Raw genomic sequence first — 23078 nt, forward strand, 5'->3', positions numbered from 1 at the left:
TAGTAGTCGTGTTATAGCAGTAGTAGAAGTAGTTGTCGTTTAACTATTGCGTCAGTTACTTTTGTAGTAGTTGTTAGATTGATACCTAATAATAGGAATAGTAGTAATTGTCTTTGATTAGTAATGTTAGTAGTCATAAAAATTGTAGCTACTGTAGTGTTAGTAACAGTAGATGTAGTCACGTAGGTAGCAATGCTTATTATTGTAGTAAATCTTAGTAAAAATAGAGACGCACCCGACTACTCGGGTTGGCCGAATTATCGGCCAAAACTCGACATTCGGTTTCAGCTTCGAAAATTTTCAATGCCGAATAGCCAAACGGTGCAAAATCCGTTTAGGCTTTTAATTTTTTGGGATTCCATTAGAGTAATGGTTGATAGTTTTTAGCGGAAAATTTATTTTGACCATCATAGCGGTTAAGTCATCCAAATTTGAACAGGAGATAAAATTTGATCTCGATTCAGAATTGTTGGATAGATGTGAATCGCCTACAGTCATTTTCTCAATAACTTGTTTATAATTCTAAAGATTGGAATTTTTCCAAAATTTGAGGTTTTTCGGCTGTTCGACCTGCTTTTGCTTCTTCAAGTTTGCTTAAATGAGTTGATCGTGAATTTCTGAATTAATATTAGTAATAATAACATTGGATATTTTACTAAATAAACGGATATTTTATCACAAACATCATTAAAAACAAGTAGCAGTAACATAATTACAGGAAACATTTCACGAGAGTTTTTCAGTAATATTTTATTATATTCAAAGTAGTAAAAAATAGTAGCAGAAGTAGCAATTGAAATATCGGTTAGTATTTTACCACCAATTGCGTAAACAAAGTCCAATAATCCATAAACTTTGCGTAAACAAAGTCCAATAAACCATAGTAGCCCAAGCAGCGTGAAAAATTATTAACAGTAACAATTACATAACAAAAATAAGTATTCTGAGTATTCTAGTCGCTATCGATGCTGGTTGACTGTGATAGTAATAGTAGCGGTAATTTTAGCCGTAGTAGGAGTAAGTAGCAGTCGTGGTGGTAGTGTTGGTGGTGATAGTAGCGTCAGTAGCATATGTCAAATCGAAAGTAGTAGTAGTAGTTGCGTCGACCGGCAAAATGCAGGGATCAAAAGAATCAATTCATCTACTAAACACACAAACTTGCCGCACACACACAAAAACACACACGCGCGCGCACACGCGTCGTCACATTCGCACAAATTTAAATTTTTACACGTACACCCACGTACACCCAAATAAACATGCATATATACAGATATACCAACAAATACCTTAAAAAATATACTTGTATTATGTATATATTGTGTATCGTATGTGTGCACGCGTGTATGTGTGAATGTGTGTATACAGGTCCTTAATTATACTGTTGTATGTATTTTAATATATATTTGTTGTGTTTGTATTTGCATTACGGTTTCTTATTTTTTTTAAATTGTTAGTCAGTTTGTTGTAAGAAGGTTGCGTGTTAGGGAACGTTTATACCTGTGCGTGAATGCATGTGTGTGTGTGTGTGTGTGTGTGTGTGTGCATGTGTATGTGTGTGTATGTGCTTGCGTGCGTGCGTGTGTTTCAAAATTTATGCGTGTGTGTGTAAATTGAATTAAACAAATAGCCTTACTTTTGGTGTCTTTTGAAAACTATATAAAGGAGGAGAACCTTCTGGAAACGTCGAAGGAGTAGGAAGCAGTAGAATAATTAATTAGAATTGAAAATAAATTTTTCCAGTTTTATAATTTTTAGTGTGGTTAATGTTAAAGACGACGATGATTCAATTTCTTCTGCGCAAGGAATTATTTCACAACGGCGTCGACAAAAAACACTGCAGCAATAACAACAACATTAACAATACTGGTAACATTAACGTCGTTGAGGTTGGCGTCGTAGAAAGCAACAACAACAGCAACAACAATAACAGCAACAACCTCCGAACCAACACCAACATCGATCACAGTGATTCCAATTCCAACTTTCTAACAACAAATTTAGACGTTGAAATGATTTCTAAGCAGAAACTAAACATTAATGATGAGATTTGTAATAAATTGAAATTCAAAGACAGCAGTCATACTCAAAACGAGATCCCTAGCTACATCGACAGCAATAATATTCACGAAAACAACAAGGTCAACAGCATCAATGACATTATCGACAACATTAACGACAAAAACAACTGTAACAATATCGACATGTACAATAGTAACAAATCTTTCGATCTTGTTTGTTTGAAAAATGATCATCTAAAAACTAATTTCCACATTAATTATTTAAATAATAACTTGTATATGAATTTGAATAATTTATATCATCCTAGCCACCATTATTATCATCATTATCAATTAAACTCCCATTTACCTTATTTGATTCATTATCATCTTCATCGTCTTCATCACCGCCCTCGTAACATCTATGAATATTATTCTAATCTCATGTGGTCTGCTTACGTTTCAAAGAGACTTGCAACAAACAATCATGACAACTTCCAGCAACTATCATCTTCTCAACAAGTTTTCCATGTTTACCAGCAAAGTCAGCCACAACAACAACAACAGCCAATCAACTTAAGCACATCAACTGAGACTGTATTAACTAACAAGAAACAGCATCATAAAAATCAGCGTCGTCATCATCAGCAGCAGCAGCAGCCGCACCATCAGCAGCAGCAACAGCAACACGAAGCAGCTATTAACAAATGCAGTGAATGTTCATACACCACATCCACCAGCAACGAGCTTCAACTGCACATACGACGCGTGCACAACAAACACGCCTGCCTAATTTGCTGGAGATTGTTCGGACAGAAAGCCAACAGGGACCGCCATCTTTGTTTGCACACCGGCCACAAACCTTACAAGTGTGACATCTGTGGAGAAAAGTTTTCCAGGGGTGATAAGTTGAAGATACACAAGAAAAGATTTCATCTTGATACTGTCTGAACACAATCTTTTATTTGCTAAACCATTTTTCCAGTTTTGTTGTTGCTAACGTTCGTGCTTTATATTATGTGATTAGTAGTTTTCAAAATTTTTTGAATATTTCAAAAATGTTTTGTTAAATTTGAAATTAATGGCTTTTCAAATTTGATAGCGTTGCTTTTTGAGTTAAAGTTTATTACGCGCCTCAACATCGTAACAGTCAAATCAAAACACAAGTTAACTTTTAGCGTTTGAAAAATTTTTAGACTTTATCAAAGTTGCAAATCGGCAGTGACTGTTCGTGCAGCAAGACAAACTTCTTGTGCGGTTAATTAATATTCAGTAAAATCGAAGCATTTCACCTTATTATTCGCTGTGGGTTTTCATTACGCTAGTTAGTGTTAAAAGTGTAATGAGCAGTTTGGAGAAAGTGCCCGTTGTTGAAATTGACAGAGATGGCGTCTTCAAGTACATCCTCGTTGAAGCTTCCTCTGGGGGACAAAAAAAACTATTAGTTAGAGGCGATCAGGAATCTCCTTATCATGGTTTGTAATTGAATGGTTGTTGAATGTTAGAACTGTTGGATGACCTATCTATATTATATTCCCAAACTTTAGAATTTATAATTTATATTCATTTCATTTCTATGGTGTTTTGTTCAACAATTTCATTTTGAATACAAATACATCGGAACATAATACGAACACTCTCTGTATTCTATATAAGATATAAAATAATAAATATATAATTTATATAAATTGTGTAGTTATTACTATTATTATTATTATTATTATTATCAAAAAGGCCTGGGCAGAGCCCTTTGCCCCAACTAAAAACAATGACAAAATAAAAGAACGTTTTCAAAAATAAAGGATGTGAAACAATTAAAGTCGTATAAATTATTGTTCAATGTCTACACCAAACGACCAAACACGAAATTAAAATTTAAGCAATTATTTAATACTTAATCAAGCTGACACAAATTTTTTATCACCGTAAAAGTCATCTAGTTTAATTTTAAATGTCTTCATAGATGGAGCATCTACAACGTCAACGGGCAGTGCATTCCAAGGATTCACGACTCGATTAGAAAAAAAATATTTTCTGCAATCTTTCCTTGCAAGACGAGTCTGTAAACTGAGATGATGACCTCTGGTGCCATTGTCCGCACGACGATCTTACAATGGGGAAATTGAAGGATCCACATAATTATGGAGAATTTGATAAGTTAAAATTAAGTCGCCCCTGATTCGTCTATATTCCAAAGATGGCAGATCTAATTTTATCAATCTAGATTTATAATCTAAACCTTTACATGACTTTGGAATTCTGGTAGCTCTTCTTTGGACCTTTTCCAATTCACCAGATAAACCTTTTCTATATGGGCACCAGACTTGCACAGCATATTCCAAACGTGATCTGACCAAAGATTTATAGAGACAAACGAACGCATCATCCGACAGGTCCTTGAAATTTCTGAATAAAATTCCCAACATACGGTTTGATTTTTTTATCTGCGTCATAACATGCTCTTTAAAAGTAAGTTGACTATCTACGATCACGCCTAGATCATGCATACTCTTTACTCTTGGTAAGATATGAGCAACATCATTCGAATCAACAATTTCATAGTTCATTGGAAAACATTTACCAATTGACAACAAGCTACATTTACTAACGTTGACTTTAAGACTCCATTTCCGAAACCATAACATAATATTGTTTAAGGAACTTTGCAACACTGCACCATAATTATAGTAATAATGGCATTATTATCAGTAACTGTAATTTATCTTCCAATGCTAATCTAATATTTTTAAATTGAAATGTATCTCTATCCCTTGTTTTTTACAAACTAATTTTGTAACTAATTTAATTTTCTACCACACAATCAATCATAGCTGATGTACTCGAGAAGTTAGAAGATAAATTAAAAAAAGAAAATTTAAGGATGGAGCTAAGGTGTACAGGTGGAGGAAGAATTGACCACGACAGTAAGAACAAGCACATTAAAGTTTATGGATATTCTGTTGTAAGTTTATTCAAGTACTTCTCATTCATTTTTTTTTGTTTTGAAAAATTGACTAATCCTAATTAACTTGTTTTCAATATAAATATTAACATTCGACGAAGTAATAATTATCAAATGATTTTTAATTTTAATGATTTGTAGGGTTTTGGAAAAGCAGATCACAAGGTGACATGCAATTTATTAAAAGAGCAATATAAAGATTATAAAATAGATTTCTCAAATGATGGCTACTGAATGGAACGAATAAATAATTAAAAATATAATAAATTCCAATTTGTATTTGAAAAAATAATTTTGAAATGAATGTTGAATAAATAGAAATACAAAATCTACAAATATCTTAATTGGAATTTTATGAAAACTCATACAAAAATTGTATGTATGTATGATCTGCTCATGTTTAAATGAAAAAAAAAGCGAACTGTCTTTCTCAGAATCAAAATATATATATGGTTTAGTGTGTGTATATAAGGATAAATATGTATCATATATGTATATATATTATATATATATATATGTATGTACAAACAGATTAAATTTCGAATATTTTGAATAAAATTAAATTAAAATTTCTTTATTGTCCAGTATTTGAATGTGCATGCATACACACACACAAACACACACTCATATATATTTGTGTGTGTGTGTAACTTGTGTAAATAATCATGATTAAAAAATGTCTATATGTATATATGTGTCACATATGAACACGGAATAACAGATTTAGTAAAATAATTATGTCCTTATAAAAATATTATAGAAATAAGGTGAGATTTTTGTAATTACGGTCTATCTCCGTCTGAAACCTTTCTGATTACTGGCAAGTAATTAAGTCCAATCATGATTGCTGCTACAATAAGTTTCTAAAATTATACCCCACAGTAAATATATTCAATTCAAATTGTGGAGAAACTAATTCATGTATGTGTATAAGCAAGTTGGCATTTCAATCAGTGTTGTTAATGTAAAAATTATGTTTATGTATAAATATACAATAAATATATAATGTTGATGTACTTCAAAAATTATTAATTAACTACTGCCAACAACAAAAATAACTAAATATTAAACAAACATAAAGCAAAATATTTAAACGAACAATGTAAGAATATGAAACGCACAAAGAATACATAATGTAAACATCCATGCATAGAGAGAGACCAAATCATTGGTTATTTAAAAATATGAATATTTAGATATCATTATTTGGTTAAAAAGCAGTGGCAAATATTTCATCAATCACTAACCCTAACCATAGAATATCAATAAGTTGAACGTATTTTTTGTGATAAAAAAATGTAAAGAATTCATCAGTTCACCATGTTCCGTCATTTAGAGGACCACCAATCAATCAATTGATCAATCAGTTACTGTGATAAATCAATCAATCCCTCTTCTTACTGAGCTGTAGTTGGAATCCTCTTTGGGTGTTTGACCCTGTTAACGAGGAGGACACAGTTGCTCAGTCGACCGCCTCTCTTCAGTGGCTCTGTCACGTGGATGGCAACTCTTGGGTAGTCTATCTTGTTCGTGTATACCTGTTCAACATTCAAAAATTGTTGTCATTGATGTCAGGAACGTTTTTGTTTGCAAGATTAAGATTTCTTAATAGAATTGTTTAAAAAATTGTAAACAAAAATAATAAAAGTGAGTGAAGCACCATAGATCCATTTGGAATTTGTTCACTGGAAAGGTGGATGAGGACGTTGTTGGCATAGATAACATTGGCTGCTTCATCCTCTTCCACTGTGATGTACTTATAACCAAGTGCTCCTGAGTTCTTTATTTCCTTTTTAGTAAATTATTTTAAAAAATTAAGTACCAAAAAAAACGTAATTCACCGACTAGTAATACTTTATTAAGAGCATTAAGCCAAGTAAAAAACAAACCTGGAAAGTTGCTTGAGCTGCCTTACTGTTGCCAACAGTCATGACTTCAGGACCAGCCATGCTGATGTAATCCTTCAGATGAATGGCAGGTGGGTACACCTTCACAATATTTGTTGGATACTCCGGGAATGCTCGGCCCACAGCCTGGGCACCCAGCATGTTAGTTCGAGTTGATAGACCAACAAAAATTTCTCTCCCTGGTTTAAAATTTAAAAACTTATAATATATAAATAATAAAATGTAAAAACAAATAGTAAAAATTAATTTTTGTAAGGTAGATTGAGCAGAAACCTGTGAAAAGAACATCTCCACCCTCTACTAAGGCCTTTTCTGTGTCAATTTCAACAATCTTCATGCCTATTTCTTTGCGAAGTACTTGTCTGACAACAGCTAACTTTAGAGTTTAGATACAAAAATCATGAAAAAATGTTTCTATGATCAAAGTTATATTATATTCAACCCAAAAATATAATTTAAAATATAAATAAAATAACTGACTTCTCCTTGTCTGGAAGGTCTGTTGGGGAGTGTAGGTGGGTTGCAGATGAGAGCAGTACCATTGATGACAACCGCAATATCATCGACAAACAATCCATCAGGTTGCCTCTCATCATTAGGCAGTTCAATGACGTCAACACCAAGCCTTCTGAGAGCATCGACTAACTCTTCGTGCTCCCTCCTCGCCCGTTCAATGTCGATGGCGAACTTCGGGTTTATCAAATCGTAGGAAGAAGTTTCAGCGAAAGAATTTGCCACACGAGAAACGAGGGCAAAGTTGTACTTGAAACAAGTATTTTCGTTATTCATCGTCTGGAAAATTACTTTTTAACTTTTCTAACAGTTCCTGATGAAAATCGCAACTACTTTCAAATAGGAAATAATAAAATTTCAGTTTATGAGAAATTAAGGCTCAAGCCCTCGAAGCAGGAAACTTTAATTTGGACCGGTGTTTGGGTATGACTAATTCACGTAGGTGATAGGATGGTGAACAATTCGTCTATTATTAATTTATATTTTGATGATTTTGATAACGTTTTTGGACAAACTTTAAATTCTTTTCCTAATAATCTTCACAGTTTAACAACAAATAACAGTCTACACTACAGTAATTCAAACATTCAGACATTCAGATTTTTTTGGAACAAAACCGGATGCATGATTATTGAACTCATTAAATACTTATACTAACATGTATAGTACAAGTTATATATATATATATATATATTTATATATATATTTATATATATATATATCATACAATCAATAAGTATATCACATCTTCATTGATTAATGTCTGTATATATCAAAATGTAAATATGTTAATATTCAATTAACACGAAAAGTGAATGTTATATGTACCACAAATATGTATCACGTTTATGCTTACGTTGTATGAAGAATGAACATGAGGTCTATCGGATTCACATTCACATTAGCTAGATGGTAGTATATTTCGTTAATCATCTCGTTGGGTTCTCGTAGCTCGTAATTTTAATCATCCGTTTGTTTATAATTATTGTGGTGGCTGTTTTAAACAATCAAGAAGTACATTTTTACACAAAAATAAGTTCTAATGTAATACATGAGATATAACCAATTAAAAGAAAGCTCCAGTTAAATAAGATAAATATAATTTTGTATGACGTTTGTCAGAAAAAAAATTTAAAAAAATGGTCAGAAAAAATCAGTTGATCATTCACAAGTAACTATTCATCATGAGGTTGGGGTTGATGTTATATTTATTGCAAGCATAGTCCACGTGCACGAAGGCCCTTTCAACTTCTGGTAACCTCTCCAAGCGTTTTTTCAAATTCTCGCCAATGTCATGTGACTCTTTGAGGCCCATGTTTGACGGAAGTATGATGTCAGCCTCAACTATGAAACCCTCAGCCGATTGGTGAAATGCTCTGATGTCATCAATGTACCTAGAAATAATTCATTCATCCTTTAATTCATTCAGTCATTTATCCATTTAATTATAAATAATTTACTGATTCTTAATCAAGGACAGATCCAGACAACTTTGACAGAGGAAGCCAAAATTTGACGGTGGGCCAAAAACTAGGAAATTTTTGTGATGTGACGTTAATTAGCTCTTTTTTGCATCATCGTTTGCCAAGTTTCTTATTTAAAGCGGTGTTTTCGTGTGTAAAAACGGTGTTCTCGTGTATATATAACAAGTAATTAAACAATATATGTTGGCGAAATTTTCAAAAATTACACCAAAATTGATGACTATTTATGGCGGACCATAAACCCTGCTTTAATCCGCTTCTGGATTCACTAAACTGTGACACAATTTTATAAAACTATTTCTATAAGTAATAGTTGTAGTGACATAACTGTTTCACAAATATTTTTAGAAATGTTCTGATCATGAAGTATCATATTTCAATTAAAAATAATATAACATCATCGTTATCGTGATAATAATGACAAATGTAATAATACATGATAGTGAGACAATGACAACGTTTACATTAAAATGATACATGATAGTAAGATGGAGACAACGTACTTGATGTCTGGGTGGTGTCTGACGATGAACCAGGTGAACGCGTTTAGAAGGGTGGGGTCAGCCGTGTAACCCGTGATCACTTTGATCTGCTCTGTGTAATTTAGAGTGTGATAATGACGTCGTATAAATCGAAATAGGAAAAATGATGATGACAAAAAGTGTAAATGCTAAAATAATTAAAATAAAAAATAATACGGTATCTAAAATTACATATTTCTTGAAAGGTTTGCCGGTTTCACGTTTGATCAAATGTAAACTATTAAATAATGAAAAAATGTAAAAAAAAATGCACCCATAGCCGTCAGTGACCACGTAATGATGACGTAGAGTGAAATCAAAATGGCGCCTGTTGGGTCTATGTACTTGAGCAACTTGTAACCTAGGTGACGGTTAAATAATTGCATTATTATTATTATTAAATGAAAATTTATAAATCGCTTTTTAATAAAATCTCAAAAGCGCCTACAATAAGTGCAAGAAAAAATAAATAAGACAAAAGAAAGAAAGTTGATTGTCACTCAGTTAAATGTCAGAACACACATATATTAACACAAAATCAATAAATAAATAGATGACCAAAAAGAAGTAATACTAATTCAAATGACGATTTTTAGGATTTATCCACACAAGTTACTAGTTATGTACAAAAATTCAACGCAATAATCAACAAGCCTCACAACGAATTATTAACCGACACAAGAATTAAAACAACATGATGATAGTACCGTACCGTCTAATAAAGAACATAAAAAATAAAAAAAAAGAAATAAAAACAAAAAATTTCATTTTCATAATCACATTTAATTACAAGAACCGAAATGCTGCTTAAAAAGCAGCAACTTTAATTGTTTACAAAATAGAGGAAATGATATTCCAGGTAGACGGAGTGAGGTTGGCAAATTATTCCACACCATCGGTCCAGCAACAGCAAAATATCTTTTACCAGTCACCAAACTGGTTTGAGGAACGTCCAGCAAATTCCTATTATTGGATCTCAATCCTGGATAACCAGACGTTGAATCACGTTTAGTCAATCTACCGACCAAGTACGGAGGAGCACGCCCATTTAAAACTTTGAACATCAAAACAGCAATCTTGTAGAAAATTAATTCTCTTTTCAATCGGAAGCCAGTGCAGATCCCGTAAAATTGTAAAATCATTATTTATATGTTACAACAATTATACCATATTATCAGTAAATTACAATGATATACATACGCTTGTGTCGGTCTGTCTGTGTGTGTATGTGTGTGTGTGTGTGTGAGAGAGAGAGAAAGTTAAAATGGCATAAGGTACAACAGTGGGTGGTCATCTGTTGCAGTGACCGAGTTCAATATCAAAAAGGACCTTGACCTGTCGTAGGTAAAAAAATGTTTAAGTGTTTTGTCTCATAGGCATTCGTGTAAGTAACTGTGTGTGTGTCGGAGGTGTTATTTTCATCAAAGAATCACTGAGAAATGATATAATAAACAAGACAATATTAAATAAATAAATATTGTCTATATATATATATATATAATTTACAGAAATGTACATTATACAGAAATAATTAAAAACAACGTCCAGTCCTACAGTGTACAAAACAATGTACCCATGAAACCAAAAGAGAGCGCTACAGTATTTGAGATGACGTCATTTCTGTGGTCCTGCGCAAGAGCCTGTATCGTCACATTAGACATTCGTCTGCAGACGACGTACATCACGAACTTTATGACTGAGTGCGACGATGACGATGGTAAATATTATAACAATAATTATAATTAAAATAATTATTATTACTATTTGTAGTTGTAGTTGTAGTGTTTTAATGATTGTGGTGCTGATGAAGACGACGATGAAAGTTTCTACTAAACTTGTAATGCAACGTGGTGAAAATGATCTGATGACGTCAGTGACGGTGCGATAAAAATGATGCTACCGATTACAAGATGATACAAAAGATAACAAGATACCGATTACAAGATGATAAAAGGTGTTCGCAGAGTGGTCGAGTTGAGACCATGGATGTATTGTATATATATCCGTGGTTGAGAAGCAAGAGAAAGCGAGAATAAAAATAACGACGACAATTGTGGAAAGACACAAAGAATACTAATAAGTGGATAGATAAATTAATAGAATGGCAAGATAATGTGTGGAATCTGGAAGTGAATCTGGAAGTTGATCAGGGTTACATCAAACAATTGTAAGTGTATTAGAAATTGTAATGAGAAACGAAGAATAATTATAATTATTTTAAATAAATTTCAAGTGATAATAATTATGTGTAATATTATCTCTTTAAATAACATTAATAACATTGATTGTTAAACAGAATTACTGACCAATCGTGAGCAAGCAGATGAGAATTGTGGGCAGCTCCATCAGAGGGCCACTTGCTCCGTCCATGCAGGGTTCGTAGAGGGCCGATAAGTTTTGAAACGTTCCGCACCTCGTTATGTTGTTGTTTGAAATTTCATCTTTCTTATTGATTGATTCGAATAAAAAGTTTATTTTATTTTTCAAATCAAAAATGTTTTTTTATAAGATCGCATCAAAATAGTAAACTTTTAAATTGAAAAAAGTTTCCAACCAATCATGTAATACGAACCAAACTACAGTGCAGATCATAATTGACATAGGTGAGGATGGTTTTTATAGAGTTGACGACCACCTGACAACTGGCCAAACTCATGATGACCGCCAGGACCACAATGGAAACCGGTTCTAATCGACCGCGGCCTCTCGGATAAACACTTATGTCGGTTTTCTTGATGGCTCGACTGCTGATCCACAACAAAATCCCGGAAACTAAATCCACTGCTGAGTCCAAAACAGACGAAATAACCGCTAATGATCCGGATAACACGGCTGCTAATGTTTTGGCGACCAAGAGAGACTGGATAGATGGATGGATGGATGGATGGATGGATGGATGGATGGATGGATGGATGGATGGATGGATGGATGGATGGATGGATGGTGTATGGATGGATGGATGGACGGATGGATGGACGGATGGATGGACGGACGGATGGATGAATGGATGGGTGAACGGGTGGGTGGATGGATGAATGGATCGATAGATGGGTGAACGGGATGGACGGGCAGAGCGTTGGATGAATTAATAAATGGATTGATGCACAAATGTGTAGATGGATAAACGATACGATAAATCAATTCAATCTATAATTAACAACATGAATGATTGATAGATACTTTATAATAATTGAATATATTTTAAGTTAAAGAGCAGAGAGATTATATATTCACGTTTATCTAAAATCAGCTTAATTAACTAAATTTAAATTTAGATGTTTAACTAACAAAATTGATTGCAAAGGTTATTTGTGCGACAAGTTGTGGTGAAGGGTGGCAACTACATTTCCGGTGGCTACCATCGTTACTTCCGCTACCATCTGCATCAACCACATCGCTACTCTGTGATTCAAATTCTTTCAAACAGACGACTAAGTCAGTTTGTTTTTTATAGTATCGCCTGCAAACATCAGTTCAATAAGTTAGAATGTTCAAAGATGGACATTTTTATAAGTGCCTTTAGGCTGAAAATTTAAATTACTCCTTCGAAACATCCACCAGCCTCTAATCTAACTGAGTAGTTAAATGAGTTGGAAGATAATTTCAAAGTAGTTATCGTAAGTTAAGTTATGTCTCATGTTCAACAACTGTAATAATAATTGAAACTATTGACTACCTTATCTTACTGGATACTTTCTTCATCGTGCCAACCCCAGCAACCTCGTTCAGTGAAGTCACCATTTTGTCCAACGTGACATCATCCTTCACTAGGCAATTCGTTGACGTGTCTGATTGGTTGCTAGTGGAGGTCATTTCCATTTCGTCACGTAGTGAAGGAATCTCCATGGCAAATATTTGATTTGGAGTAAAAAAAATAATTAACTGAATGTAAAACAGAATTAAACAGCCGAAGCGTTGAACCAAATAAAAATGAGATGTTTAAAATTATTAAACTGGTGAGACGATAAAAATCTGTGAGTTGCGTTCCTTTCAATTATATAAGCGTGTACTACTTCAACATTGTTCAATTTCTGGAAGGAAGGCTCACTGTGTTTTTTAATTCCGTAGTTACCAAACAATGTCCGAATTTGAAATTTTCTCTGTTTTGCATATTAACTATATATATATATATATATACATATATACATATATATATGTATATATATATATGTATGTGATTACATGTATAAATAATTATATATATACTATAACGTACTGTAAAATATTAACTGAAACGAAGCTCATTTAAAATCAGGTATGAACGTAGATTTGTAACGTTGGTAATTTGTAATGTTACACCTGAGTCGTATATATAACAAATGGATATATACACACGTGCAAAAAATGAATATACACAACCGGGACATACAATATATCTACAATTGATACATACATTAGACAATAAGCAACTGCATATCATTATGTAAGTACGTGTGGATGTGTATGTTGTTGTGTTTATGTGTGCTAACAACCGGACTGTGATTGCGTTGGATTCGTTGATGACTGCAATAAACAACGATAAAAATTTCTTATCTAAACATTAAGGGTCATCAGAAAACAATACAAAACATGATAACATTTGAAGCTAAAACGAACATTCTCGTAATCACACATACTCGAATTATACCTACATATACATCATAGATGTCTCGATGTAATAGCCTGTTATTACATCGATACATCTACGCTACATACTATGTCTGTGTGTGACTGGTGTGTGTGTGTGTGTGACTGGTGTGTATGGGACTGGTGTGTGTGTGACTGGTGTGTGTGTGACTGGTGTGTGTGTGACTGGTGTGTATGTGTGCTAGTCTATTTATGTGTGTAAGTCTGTTCAAGTGTGACTATCTGAATGTTTAAATTTTTGTACATAATTGTCGCAGATAACAAAATAAAACACAAAAATCGAATCGCTTTGTGAACTTCAGCGATCTTATGGCTAAAAATAGACTATAATTAGCATACAATGTCTATTTAGAATTCACAATAACGTCACCATCATCGTCGTCGTCATCGCTGGCGAGCAGTGTAGCAAGAAATTGGACTGCATATGATAATGAGGTGGCTGTATGACGTAGATAGATGAATGCAAATACGAACAGTGAGTTCATGAATGCACGTACGCACCATTAAAACAAAGTTGAGTACGCGTTCACGCATTGCATACGCACGTGCATTTGAAACACATGCGCACTACCACATAATAGATAAGTTTATGTGCTAAACACTACTCCCTACACAAGCACTAAACAAGCAGTCGCCAGCATTAATTATCGCCGTAATTTTTTTCAAAGTCACGAGACGCACGCACATATTTGACCGTCCAAATGAGAGCATTGGTTTTTTGGATTGTGTAACTCGATGTAACACATCATCGCCTGCATTACCATACAATAAATCTCCGCTTACGTCATGAATGAATTGCAATGACGCAAGATGTCACGTGAAACAATTTGCGTGTTCGCATGATTGCTGTTAAAAGTGAGTGATGGAGGAAGAGCGTACACACTCCGGTTCGTTGTACCCGTACTCAAACAATCGCCACTGATTGCATTAACGTCAGAACGACCACACTGGAATAAATTATTATTATTATTACATTTGTCAGCATGATCAATCAAACGGTACTCAGAAAAAAAATTGTCGGGAAATTAAAAACATCAAATCACAAAAGCTATCACATAAACAACAAAGTAAAAATTTTGAAATCAAAGAACCAGCCGACCCATCCGAACAATTTAAAGCGATCTACCATTATTAATTGTAGAATAATACTAAATAAGAAACATTAATAATCTGATCATCGTTAATAAGTACAGTTAGTAGTACTTGTTAGTAACATAATCAAGTAAAATAATTTCATTGTTTTTCAAGTACAAAATTGTGGGTGAAATCGTATTCAATGGTCGGCATGACAGTCTGTACGAACTTCAAAAATATCATCAGGTACCTGTTTTAAAATTAAACATTCCAACTTAATTAATCAATAATAAATTGACGGCAAATTAATTAAAAATTAATTGACGATTAATTATAACGAGTATATTAATTGAATATTTAATAATTACAAATTAAATTGGATTGAAACTAACAAGTGTACTCCTAACTCGCAGCCTCCCTCGGCAACTGTCTCTATGATTCTTTTCATGACTTCAGCGTGTCTGCCCTCCATCATTCGGTCAATCAACCAATTAATTAAGTCAATTAAATGTCATCACTCGATAATTTGATTGATTAATTAACTAAACACTTATCTAGTCATAATTAATTGATTAATAATTCAATTAATTATTTATTAATGCAATTAAATTATTGAAAAATCCATCTACTTTAAATAACTAACAAAACGGTAATGTGGAAAAAGGAAAAAAAGTAAAAGGAATAATATAACCCACCTGCAGGGATGTACCGATGCCATTGGTGACGTCGCAATGTGTGGGTGGGTTTCCATGGTGACCGTTTTGTGGGCGTGGTCTTGGCTTATGTCCTCGTACATCTCTTCAACTGTCAGTGGGCGTCGGAGCTGATTGGATGAATATTCATTTATGCTAATCAGACAAACATCCAATAAAGATTATTCAGACTATTTGTGCTAATTAGGCGAATTAAACTATATCTTCGACACTTATTTGGCAGTGGATTTTTACTTGCTTATATGATTAAAAACAGTCAGTTATTAATAAATTTAATAAAAATAAATAAAAGTTAATATAAACAGTCAAATCAAAATTAATATGCTCAAGTCATGTGACCAGTAACCGGAGCAGACTAAATGAAAAAAAACACACCAATTTAATAATATATTGATAAATGAATAAACCACATTATAAGTAAACCAATTCATATAATTTTTCATTCACTCATTCATTCACCCATTTATTCATTCATTCACTCATTTATTCATTCATTCACTTATTCATTTATTCACTCATTCAGTGAGAACCTCGTTGTAACCAGAGAGCCACATCCTTGGTGTCTGGTAGTAGGTATCGTAAGTGATGTACAGGTCATACGTACGTGTCTGCAAGATGTTTGATGGCTGTGCTTCGACTACAGCTGTTGGCAGCATCTGTTGTTGTTGCTGCTGTTTTGTAGCAGCTGCTGTTGTCTACCAGCGTAAGAAAATGTTTAAAAAAGTTTTTACTGTCTCAGGTAATTATTTGTAATGCCATCATTGTAATTAATGACAGTTACAGCACACAATCATCACCCCACTCATTTACTCACATTATTGTCTTTAACGACTTCTGCCAGTTTTCCACTCCTGATAAACATAGCCATGTTAACAGGCTCCTCATCGTCGTCGTCGTCCTCTTCTTCTTCTTCGTCACTAACATCATCTCCATTTTTAGACATCTTTCCTATTAGTGGTCTGTTGTCCAGTTGAACTTTGTCAAGTGTGGGCTGCAGGTGGTAAGAAAAAATCTAAGATAATGGTGATGGTCAGTTGATGTGACCAGATATTTAAATTAAATTATCATTGATTGAAGTTTCAACTGATGCGAGCAAGCTAAAATAATGGTTAAGTTTAATTTATGCAAATTTTGTTTGATCTTTGGATCATAAAAATTTCAATAAACATTCTATCTAAAATCATAATATACAAGAATCCTGAAAGTAAATTGATTGGTAAAATAACAAGAGCTGAAATAATAAAAACTAAAATAATTTGACAGATATTTTCGATTCTTAAAAAGTAGACACGTGTTTGAATTCTAACAAGCTTTCAACTGAATATAAACACATCTCAGCTGAGCAGTCATTTTGTTACCTCTTTTTTAATTTTTAATTCACTGACTGCTTCTGTGACTTGATTGGTGCCTGGAAAAAATGAAAGAACTAGTTTGTATTAAAAGAAAATTTATTTTAAAGAGATTCAAATAAAATAATGTAAAAAAAATTAGTCACCAAAATAATTTTCAAGAACAAATACAATATAAAATGTACAGATGGAAAAGCAAAATTTAAATAAAAAATGTAGAGAACTAACTGGAGTAGTGATGCGTATCGACCCATCCACCATCGGCATCTTCTTCGATGATTTTTTCCTGGTCTGCTGTGTGGCTATCCATTTGTTTGACCCTCTTGTAACATGGCACTGATCAGTTCAACAAATTTAATTCTCTATCAACAATTATGAAAAAAAATTTCTTAAAAACCTATTAACAAGCTATTAAATTATATAATTAATTAAATCATATTAGAAAATAAAATATTCAAAGTTAGAGATACCATTTTTGGTCATGATAAACTGTTTATCAGGTGGTAGAAACGTTTTGATCTTTGAACTATCTCCCTTAGCCCACTGCCATGTAGGGCAGTGATGAACCAGGTGATCCCCCGCAGCCACAAACTAAATCAGCAACAACATTTGCAGACGTCAAAATTATAAATATTTAAATTAAAAACGAATTGACAGAAAAAAAATTGAAAATACTAAAAAACATCGAATCAATAAAAAAAAAATCATAAAATACTCGCCTCATCGGGGGTGATGACTCCAGTCTCTTTAAACTTGGATGCCTGGATAAAGTTTGCAAACAGATTACTAACATTTGTAAGGCTTTGTAATTAATTACAAAAAAAGCATATGCATTTACACAGAAAACTTTTAATTTTCCAATTATATTCCACTTAATAATAAATGGTTAGGAATCATAACAAATAATAAATATATGAATTATAAATAATAATAAATGCTCATTAAAAAATAGGGTTTGTGTATATATCATTATTATTGTCAGGATTGTTTATACAGACCCGATAAGATTTGGATTCACCAAATGCAATACTAGAGATTTGGTAAAAATCAAATCCATAATTATTGAATAAAGTATAGTTAAAAATGGTTTAATTAAATAATTTTAACTTCAAAACTGGAAAGTAAAATTTTATGAACTGTTTTAATCCAGATAATAAATAATAATAATAATAAAGTCATTTTATATAGTGCCATGGAAAGCGACTTAGGCGCATTATAAATGCACGTGAATCAATGCATCACACACTTTTGCATGTGATAGGCGGGGATCTTTTTATGCATTAAAACCCGGACACTGCATCAACAATGCCAGGCACCTCAGCTATTACACCATGGCGCCGCCCAAATTGAAGGTCTCAAATTTTTTGTTGTATTTTATTCCTATTAAAAATAAATTTTAATACATATGGATTTTGGACGCTTAATTTGTATTTTAATAATAATTTACTTTAATACATTAATAATTAAAGTAGATCAATTAAAAATAAAAACGAAAATAGAAAAAATAAAATATTAAATCAATTAACATTAAATTAAAATAATAATACAAAATTTAATTTAAACCAATTTCAATTCATCTCTGATCTAATACTAATTTTAAGAAAATTATTATTTATTCATGACTAATTCTAAAGAAACTAAAGTGAACCCATTAAGTTATTGGTTAAATTAAATGATTAAAATAGTTAAATCGAAATAAAATAAGAAAAAATGCCAGAGAAGACAAGACAAGAACAAAAAAGGGAAACAAAAAAGTGAGAAAAATTCCAAATGATCAAACTTTCAAAATCGGTGTCAAATGTTGAGCGGCCTCGACGATTTTTTGAGTGATGTAGCTTCTGAGAGGCTCCATGGAAATGGGAATGAGATAAAGAACAATGGCGGTGACAATAACTCCAACGATCACTTATTTAGTTCTTTCCGACTCCACAGTTCCTCTTTTTTTATTTTTTTCGAAACAAAACGGCAACAGGAAAAAATTTAAAGATATAAAAAGTAAACCTAGCTTCATGTGATTTAAAAAATAATAATGAAGCGCTTTATATTTGATACTGTTGGAGTAAAATGATAAGTATCAAATTGTTTAAAAACAGTTAGAGCTGCTGAGAGTAAAGTAGCGGCACGGTTCTGCCATTGTAAACCTTAACTTTATAAATGGTGAAAATGGCAAATCCCGCTCAGCTACATTCATATATAACAAAAATGAAATATATTATCAGTGTTCATGTGGCACTTTAAGAAAATTTTCGGTTGTCAATTGCTAGGTCTTATACATTACAAGAAAAAGGCAATTGAGTTGTATCAACCATGACGCATTTTAATAAGTTTTACACATTTTTTCAGTACAACGTTTGTTGAAAACTTTAATGTAGATTTTGTCGATTTATGATTTAAACGCTTGATTTCGATCTTCAAAGAAGAAAATGTTTGTTATTCGTATTTATACATATAGAATATATTTGAATGCTGGCATTAGCATTGGATTTGTTTTCCGTCTTTCTACGAAAAGAAAATCAATAAAGGTAAAATTTAATGGAAACATATAAATGATCTTTTAACAAGTTCACTCAAGAATAATAAATAAAAATTATGTTCAAGTTTCACGTAGAAATGAATTTGGAGCAGCCGTTAAACGCATATTTTCACTAGGAGAAAAAGTTTAAAAGGCAAAGGTCAATTAAACTTTTCCTAGGTTCAGAGGAATGAACACACAAACAGCCATTATGAATACACGCTAGATCACGCCTCCCAAACGAAGCTTGTGGCAGGTGGGAATCCTAGTGAAAAGGTGAAATGTGGCAGGAACTAATCCATGCACTTATGATAAAATGTTATTCTAATTTAACTTTGTAACAATAATAACCATTAATCAGAATATGTTCATTTAATAGAATTTTATCTATAAATATTTATAAACTAGTTGTTGGGGCCCACACGACATTGCCACTAACCACCTGCACCACCTTGCCAGTATTCGTGATTCAAAAGGAACCCTTAATTGTATGGGAGTCTGAATGACATTTTATTCAAATTAAATGCCTATGCCAATCGAACGAACCGAATCGTATTGACTAGAAGCGGAAAGAAACATTTCAAACTTCTGCATCCATAAATACGATCTGCAGAGCTCAAAAAGGCATCGACACCTCGCAAGCACATTTCTATTTTATAAAAATGTAGTAAAGTTTGCTTACTGAAAAAATATTAAAAAATGGTGTTTCAGAAACATTGTTCCAACTAATTTTGATTGCTTTTTGTGTCATTTTCTGTTTAATTATTGTCAATTTAACAGTTTTTCGTCTGTAAGTTTACATATCTTTCCTCCCTTTGTTAATATTAAACATTTGTACAAAAAAACTTTAACATACACACCACATAGAATGCATGTAAAAACAAATTTGAAAATTGAATTGAACCAAACACAGTGAAAACTCGCAATCGCAAAGATGCCATTTTTTAGGTGGCTCTTTGAGCGTCTAGCTAGACTAAGATAAAACAGCACTATATTTTACTAATCTTTTAAAGCTTCAACTGTGAACAAAAAAAAATTTAATTTAAGAAAATGTAATAATGCGCAAAAATGGCTGAAAACTACAAATTGCTGAGAATCTGTGCAATGAGTTAAAAGTCTTCTGACTTTTTTAGTGATTTTAAGTTTCAAATCATATTTCTTCACAATAACAAACAAACGACGTATAAAAAAAGAGAAAAAACTAAAGTTCTTCAGTTTTGTGAATGTTTCCGATAACAGTTTTAACTGCATGTTTCATTTTATATTCCCATGTTTCTTCGTAGCGATGTCTAACCGGTGGTCGTAATTTAATGGGTTTCGAGTATTTCGTACCAGGCTTCCACAAATATGCACATCTGAATCCTAAATTTTCAGCTTTGTAGTCCGGCGACAATCCTTTTCTGTCAAATATCAAATCAATTTTTGAAAATTATTAATCAGTTTAAAAAAGAATAAAATTATATGTAAAGTTACCTGAGTGAAACTCTGGTCTCTTCGTTTACTCTGCCATCAAGAGTGTCTAGAAATGAGCCACCTCTAACGGTGTGTTGAGGATTGTTTGCATCACTTTCAACTCTTGGTACAGTAAATGCAGTATTTGTCCATTCCCATACATTGCCGATCATGTCGTACATACCTAACGAAGTAAGTTTTTAAAAGTTATATTGATGTCATCATTTATCAGTGGCTGTCGAACTGACCGAAGTTGTTTTGAGGTTCGTAAGCGTCAACTGGGGAAACACCTTCAAAGCCGTCCCTCCCTATGTTGAAATCTGGAAATCTACCCTTTAAGTTAAACAGTATAATAATTTAAATACTATGGAAAACATTTATAAATATTCTTAACTGCACTCTGTTCTATAAACTGAAATATTTAAATTTGAAAAAATTTGTTATAATTTGATTTAGATGTAAGATGAAGCAAACCTTTCAAACGAACAATTTCAATCTAACCTGCCATAAATTTGCTCTTGTAAAGTCAGAAACGTTTCCCCAAGGAAATTTGTTTCCTAATAATTAAAATTAATAATAACTAAAATGTTATCTGGTTTTATATTTCAGACAACTTTCACTACAGCACAACTAATTTACCCGCTGCTCCTCCTCTGGCCGCATACTCCCACTCATATTCAGATACCACTCTCTTCCCCGCCCACAAACAAAAGGCGTAAGCATCGTGGTAGCTAACGTGAATGACCGGGTAGAGATCCTTTCCATCTAAATTGCTTCCCAGTCCATAAGGCTGCAGTTTTGGAAATTAGCGACAATGTGTATCATTTTTTTGTTTCAACGAATTTTAAAGTTTGCGAATTTACTTTCTAGTTTTTTTTACGATTTAGAACAAAACTATTTAAATAAAAGTGAATGAACATGTATACAAATTGAGAATTTGATATAATCTACCTGGTACCATGTGGCATTCCTAACCGCCACCCAATGACCACCATCCGGATGAACAAGGTGTTTGTTCACTTGGGCTTGCTGACTTTTGTGCTTGAAGAAGACCCAGCTGTATCCATCCAACTCCGCGTTCGTCAAATAATTTGGCTTTTCAGACTTGAACACTCTTTAAATATAGCAATGTTCGAATGACAGTCGATAAGTATAGAGTGATGATCCATCAGAAAACAGAATTACATAATTATATTAACATATTAATCAAAACATAATTATTGAGAACAATGATCCACAGAAACAAAACAGCAAACAATTTCGACTCTAGTGCAACTACGTGTTTACAAATGCTCACTTGAAATCTGCATTTGTTACGGGGTATCTGTCGATAGCAAATGGTTTAACTTGAATGTGCTTTTGTGGAAACTCTCCTGTTTTAAGAAGTTCCCTGCGCGGTGACCCCATCATGAAAGAACCTCTGTCGAGATAAACTATTGAGTCTTTTTTGTCCTCTGTAATTCAAATAATGTCGATAAAATCTTGTAAACACGAAAATTTTTCAGCTGCAACAAATATCAACACATACCTCCGGCTGAGAATGATGCAACGATGATCGCCACCATAAATCTCAGCAAACAAAACTCCATTTCACTTTTAGAACTAGATAATTTGAATATTAAAATAAAATAATCAAAAATAAGTTACGAACGCACGAATCTTCGAACGATACAGAATGAACATATACGATCCATTAATCTCTAGTAACGCTAGTATATAAATGCACGTCCGCTGCATAGACACGTATCTATATGACCTACCAAACACACACACACAGACATATATATATATATATATATATATAAACGTGTATAATGAATATATATATATATATATACACGCACATAAATAGACGCTTTAAACCAAACATGCCACGCTTAACTGGTAACAGGTTGCTACCGTTAATATGAACGTGAACGATTTCCTTTGCGTCGTCATTAATAACAAGATTGTATGGGTGTGCAG

The 23078-nt window shown here is 32.9% G+C and overlaps 6 protein-coding genes across 6 annotated transcripts; 2 read left to right on the plus strand and 4 right to left on the minus strand.

Annotated features, from left to right (window-relative positions):
• Nucleotides 1-2699: 2699 nt before the first annotated feature.
• HELRODRAFT_137145 (hypothetical protein) lies at nt 2700-2936 on the plus strand (the record flags this gene model as incomplete). The annotated part of the gene is made up of 1 exon (XM_009032213.1): nt 2700-2936. A coding segment is annotated over one exon (237 nt), but the record flags the coding sequence as incomplete, so codon positions are not given.
• A 406-nt stretch (nt 2937-3342) lies between these two features.
• Nucleotides 3343-6118, plus strand: HELRODRAFT_108413 (hypothetical protein; the record flags this gene model as incomplete). Its single annotated transcript, XM_009032214.1, has 4 exons — nt 3343-3475; nt 4832-4962; nt 5104-5403; nt 5472-6118. 3 exons carry the CDS (start codon nt 3343-3345, stop codon nt 5194-5196), a joined length of 357 nt encoding a protein of 118 aa, XP_009030462.1. The 3' UTR covers nt 5197-5403; nt 5472-6118.
• Nucleotides 6119-6324: 206 nt separating this feature from the next.
• Nucleotides 6325-7788, minus strand: HELRODRAFT_96321 (hypothetical protein). The gene is made up of 5 exons (XM_009032215.1): nt 7350-7788; nt 7143-7245; nt 6852-7048; nt 6623-6751; nt 6325-6500 (listed from the first exon to the last, which is right to left on the minus strand). The coding sequence occupies exons 1-5, from the start codon at nt 7656-7658 to the stop codon at nt 6360-6362; spliced, it is 879 nt and encodes a 292-aa protein (XP_009030463.1). The 5' UTR covers nt 7659-7788; the 3' UTR covers nt 6325-6359.
• A 759-nt stretch (nt 7789-8547) lies between these two features.
• Nucleotides 8548-12244, minus strand: HELRODRAFT_70308 (hypothetical protein; the record flags this gene model as incomplete). The annotated part of the gene is made up of 6 exons (XM_009031865.1): nt 8548-8776; nt 9370-9460; nt 9662-9748; nt 10961-11083; nt 11694-11727; nt 11960-12244. Coding segments are annotated over 6 exons (849 nt in total), but the record flags the coding sequence as incomplete, so codon positions are not given.
• Nucleotides 12245-14967: 2723 nt separating this feature from the next.
• HELRODRAFT_185193 (hypothetical protein) lies at nt 14968-19145 on the minus strand. The gene is made up of 10 exons (XM_009032216.1): nt 18930-19145; nt 17869-17910; nt 17620-17740; nt 17378-17485; nt 17159-17208; nt 16615-16791; nt 16331-16495; nt 15783-15910; nt 15480-15548; nt 14968-15337 (listed from the first exon to the last, which is right to left on the minus strand). The coding sequence occupies exons 1-10, from the start codon at nt 18999-19001 to the stop codon at nt 15247-15249; spliced, it is 1023 nt and encodes a 340-aa protein (XP_009030464.1). The 5' UTR covers nt 19002-19145; the 3' UTR covers nt 14968-15246.
• A 1656-nt stretch (nt 19146-20801) lies between these two features.
• HELRODRAFT_189751 (hypothetical protein) lies at nt 20802-22826 on the minus strand. The gene is made up of 8 exons (XM_009032217.1): nt 22642-22826; nt 22411-22567; nt 22065-22227; nt 21753-21903; nt 21615-21670; nt 21362-21446; nt 21135-21297; nt 20802-21061 (listed from the first exon to the last, which is right to left on the minus strand). Exons 1-8 carry the CDS (start codon nt 22700-22702, stop codon nt 20863-20865), a joined length of 1035 nt encoding a protein of 344 aa, XP_009030465.1. The 5' UTR covers nt 22703-22826; the 3' UTR covers nt 20802-20862.
• Between the last annotated feature and the right edge of the window lie 252 nt (nt 22827-23078).

The sequence above is a fragment of the Helobdella robusta genome, assembly GCF_000326865.2.
Source record: "Helobdella robusta unplaced genomic scaffold HELROscaffold_8, whole genome shotgun sequence".
Lineage (NCBI taxonomy): Eukaryota > Metazoa > Annelida > Clitellata > Rhynchobdellida > Glossiphoniidae > Helobdella > Helobdella robusta.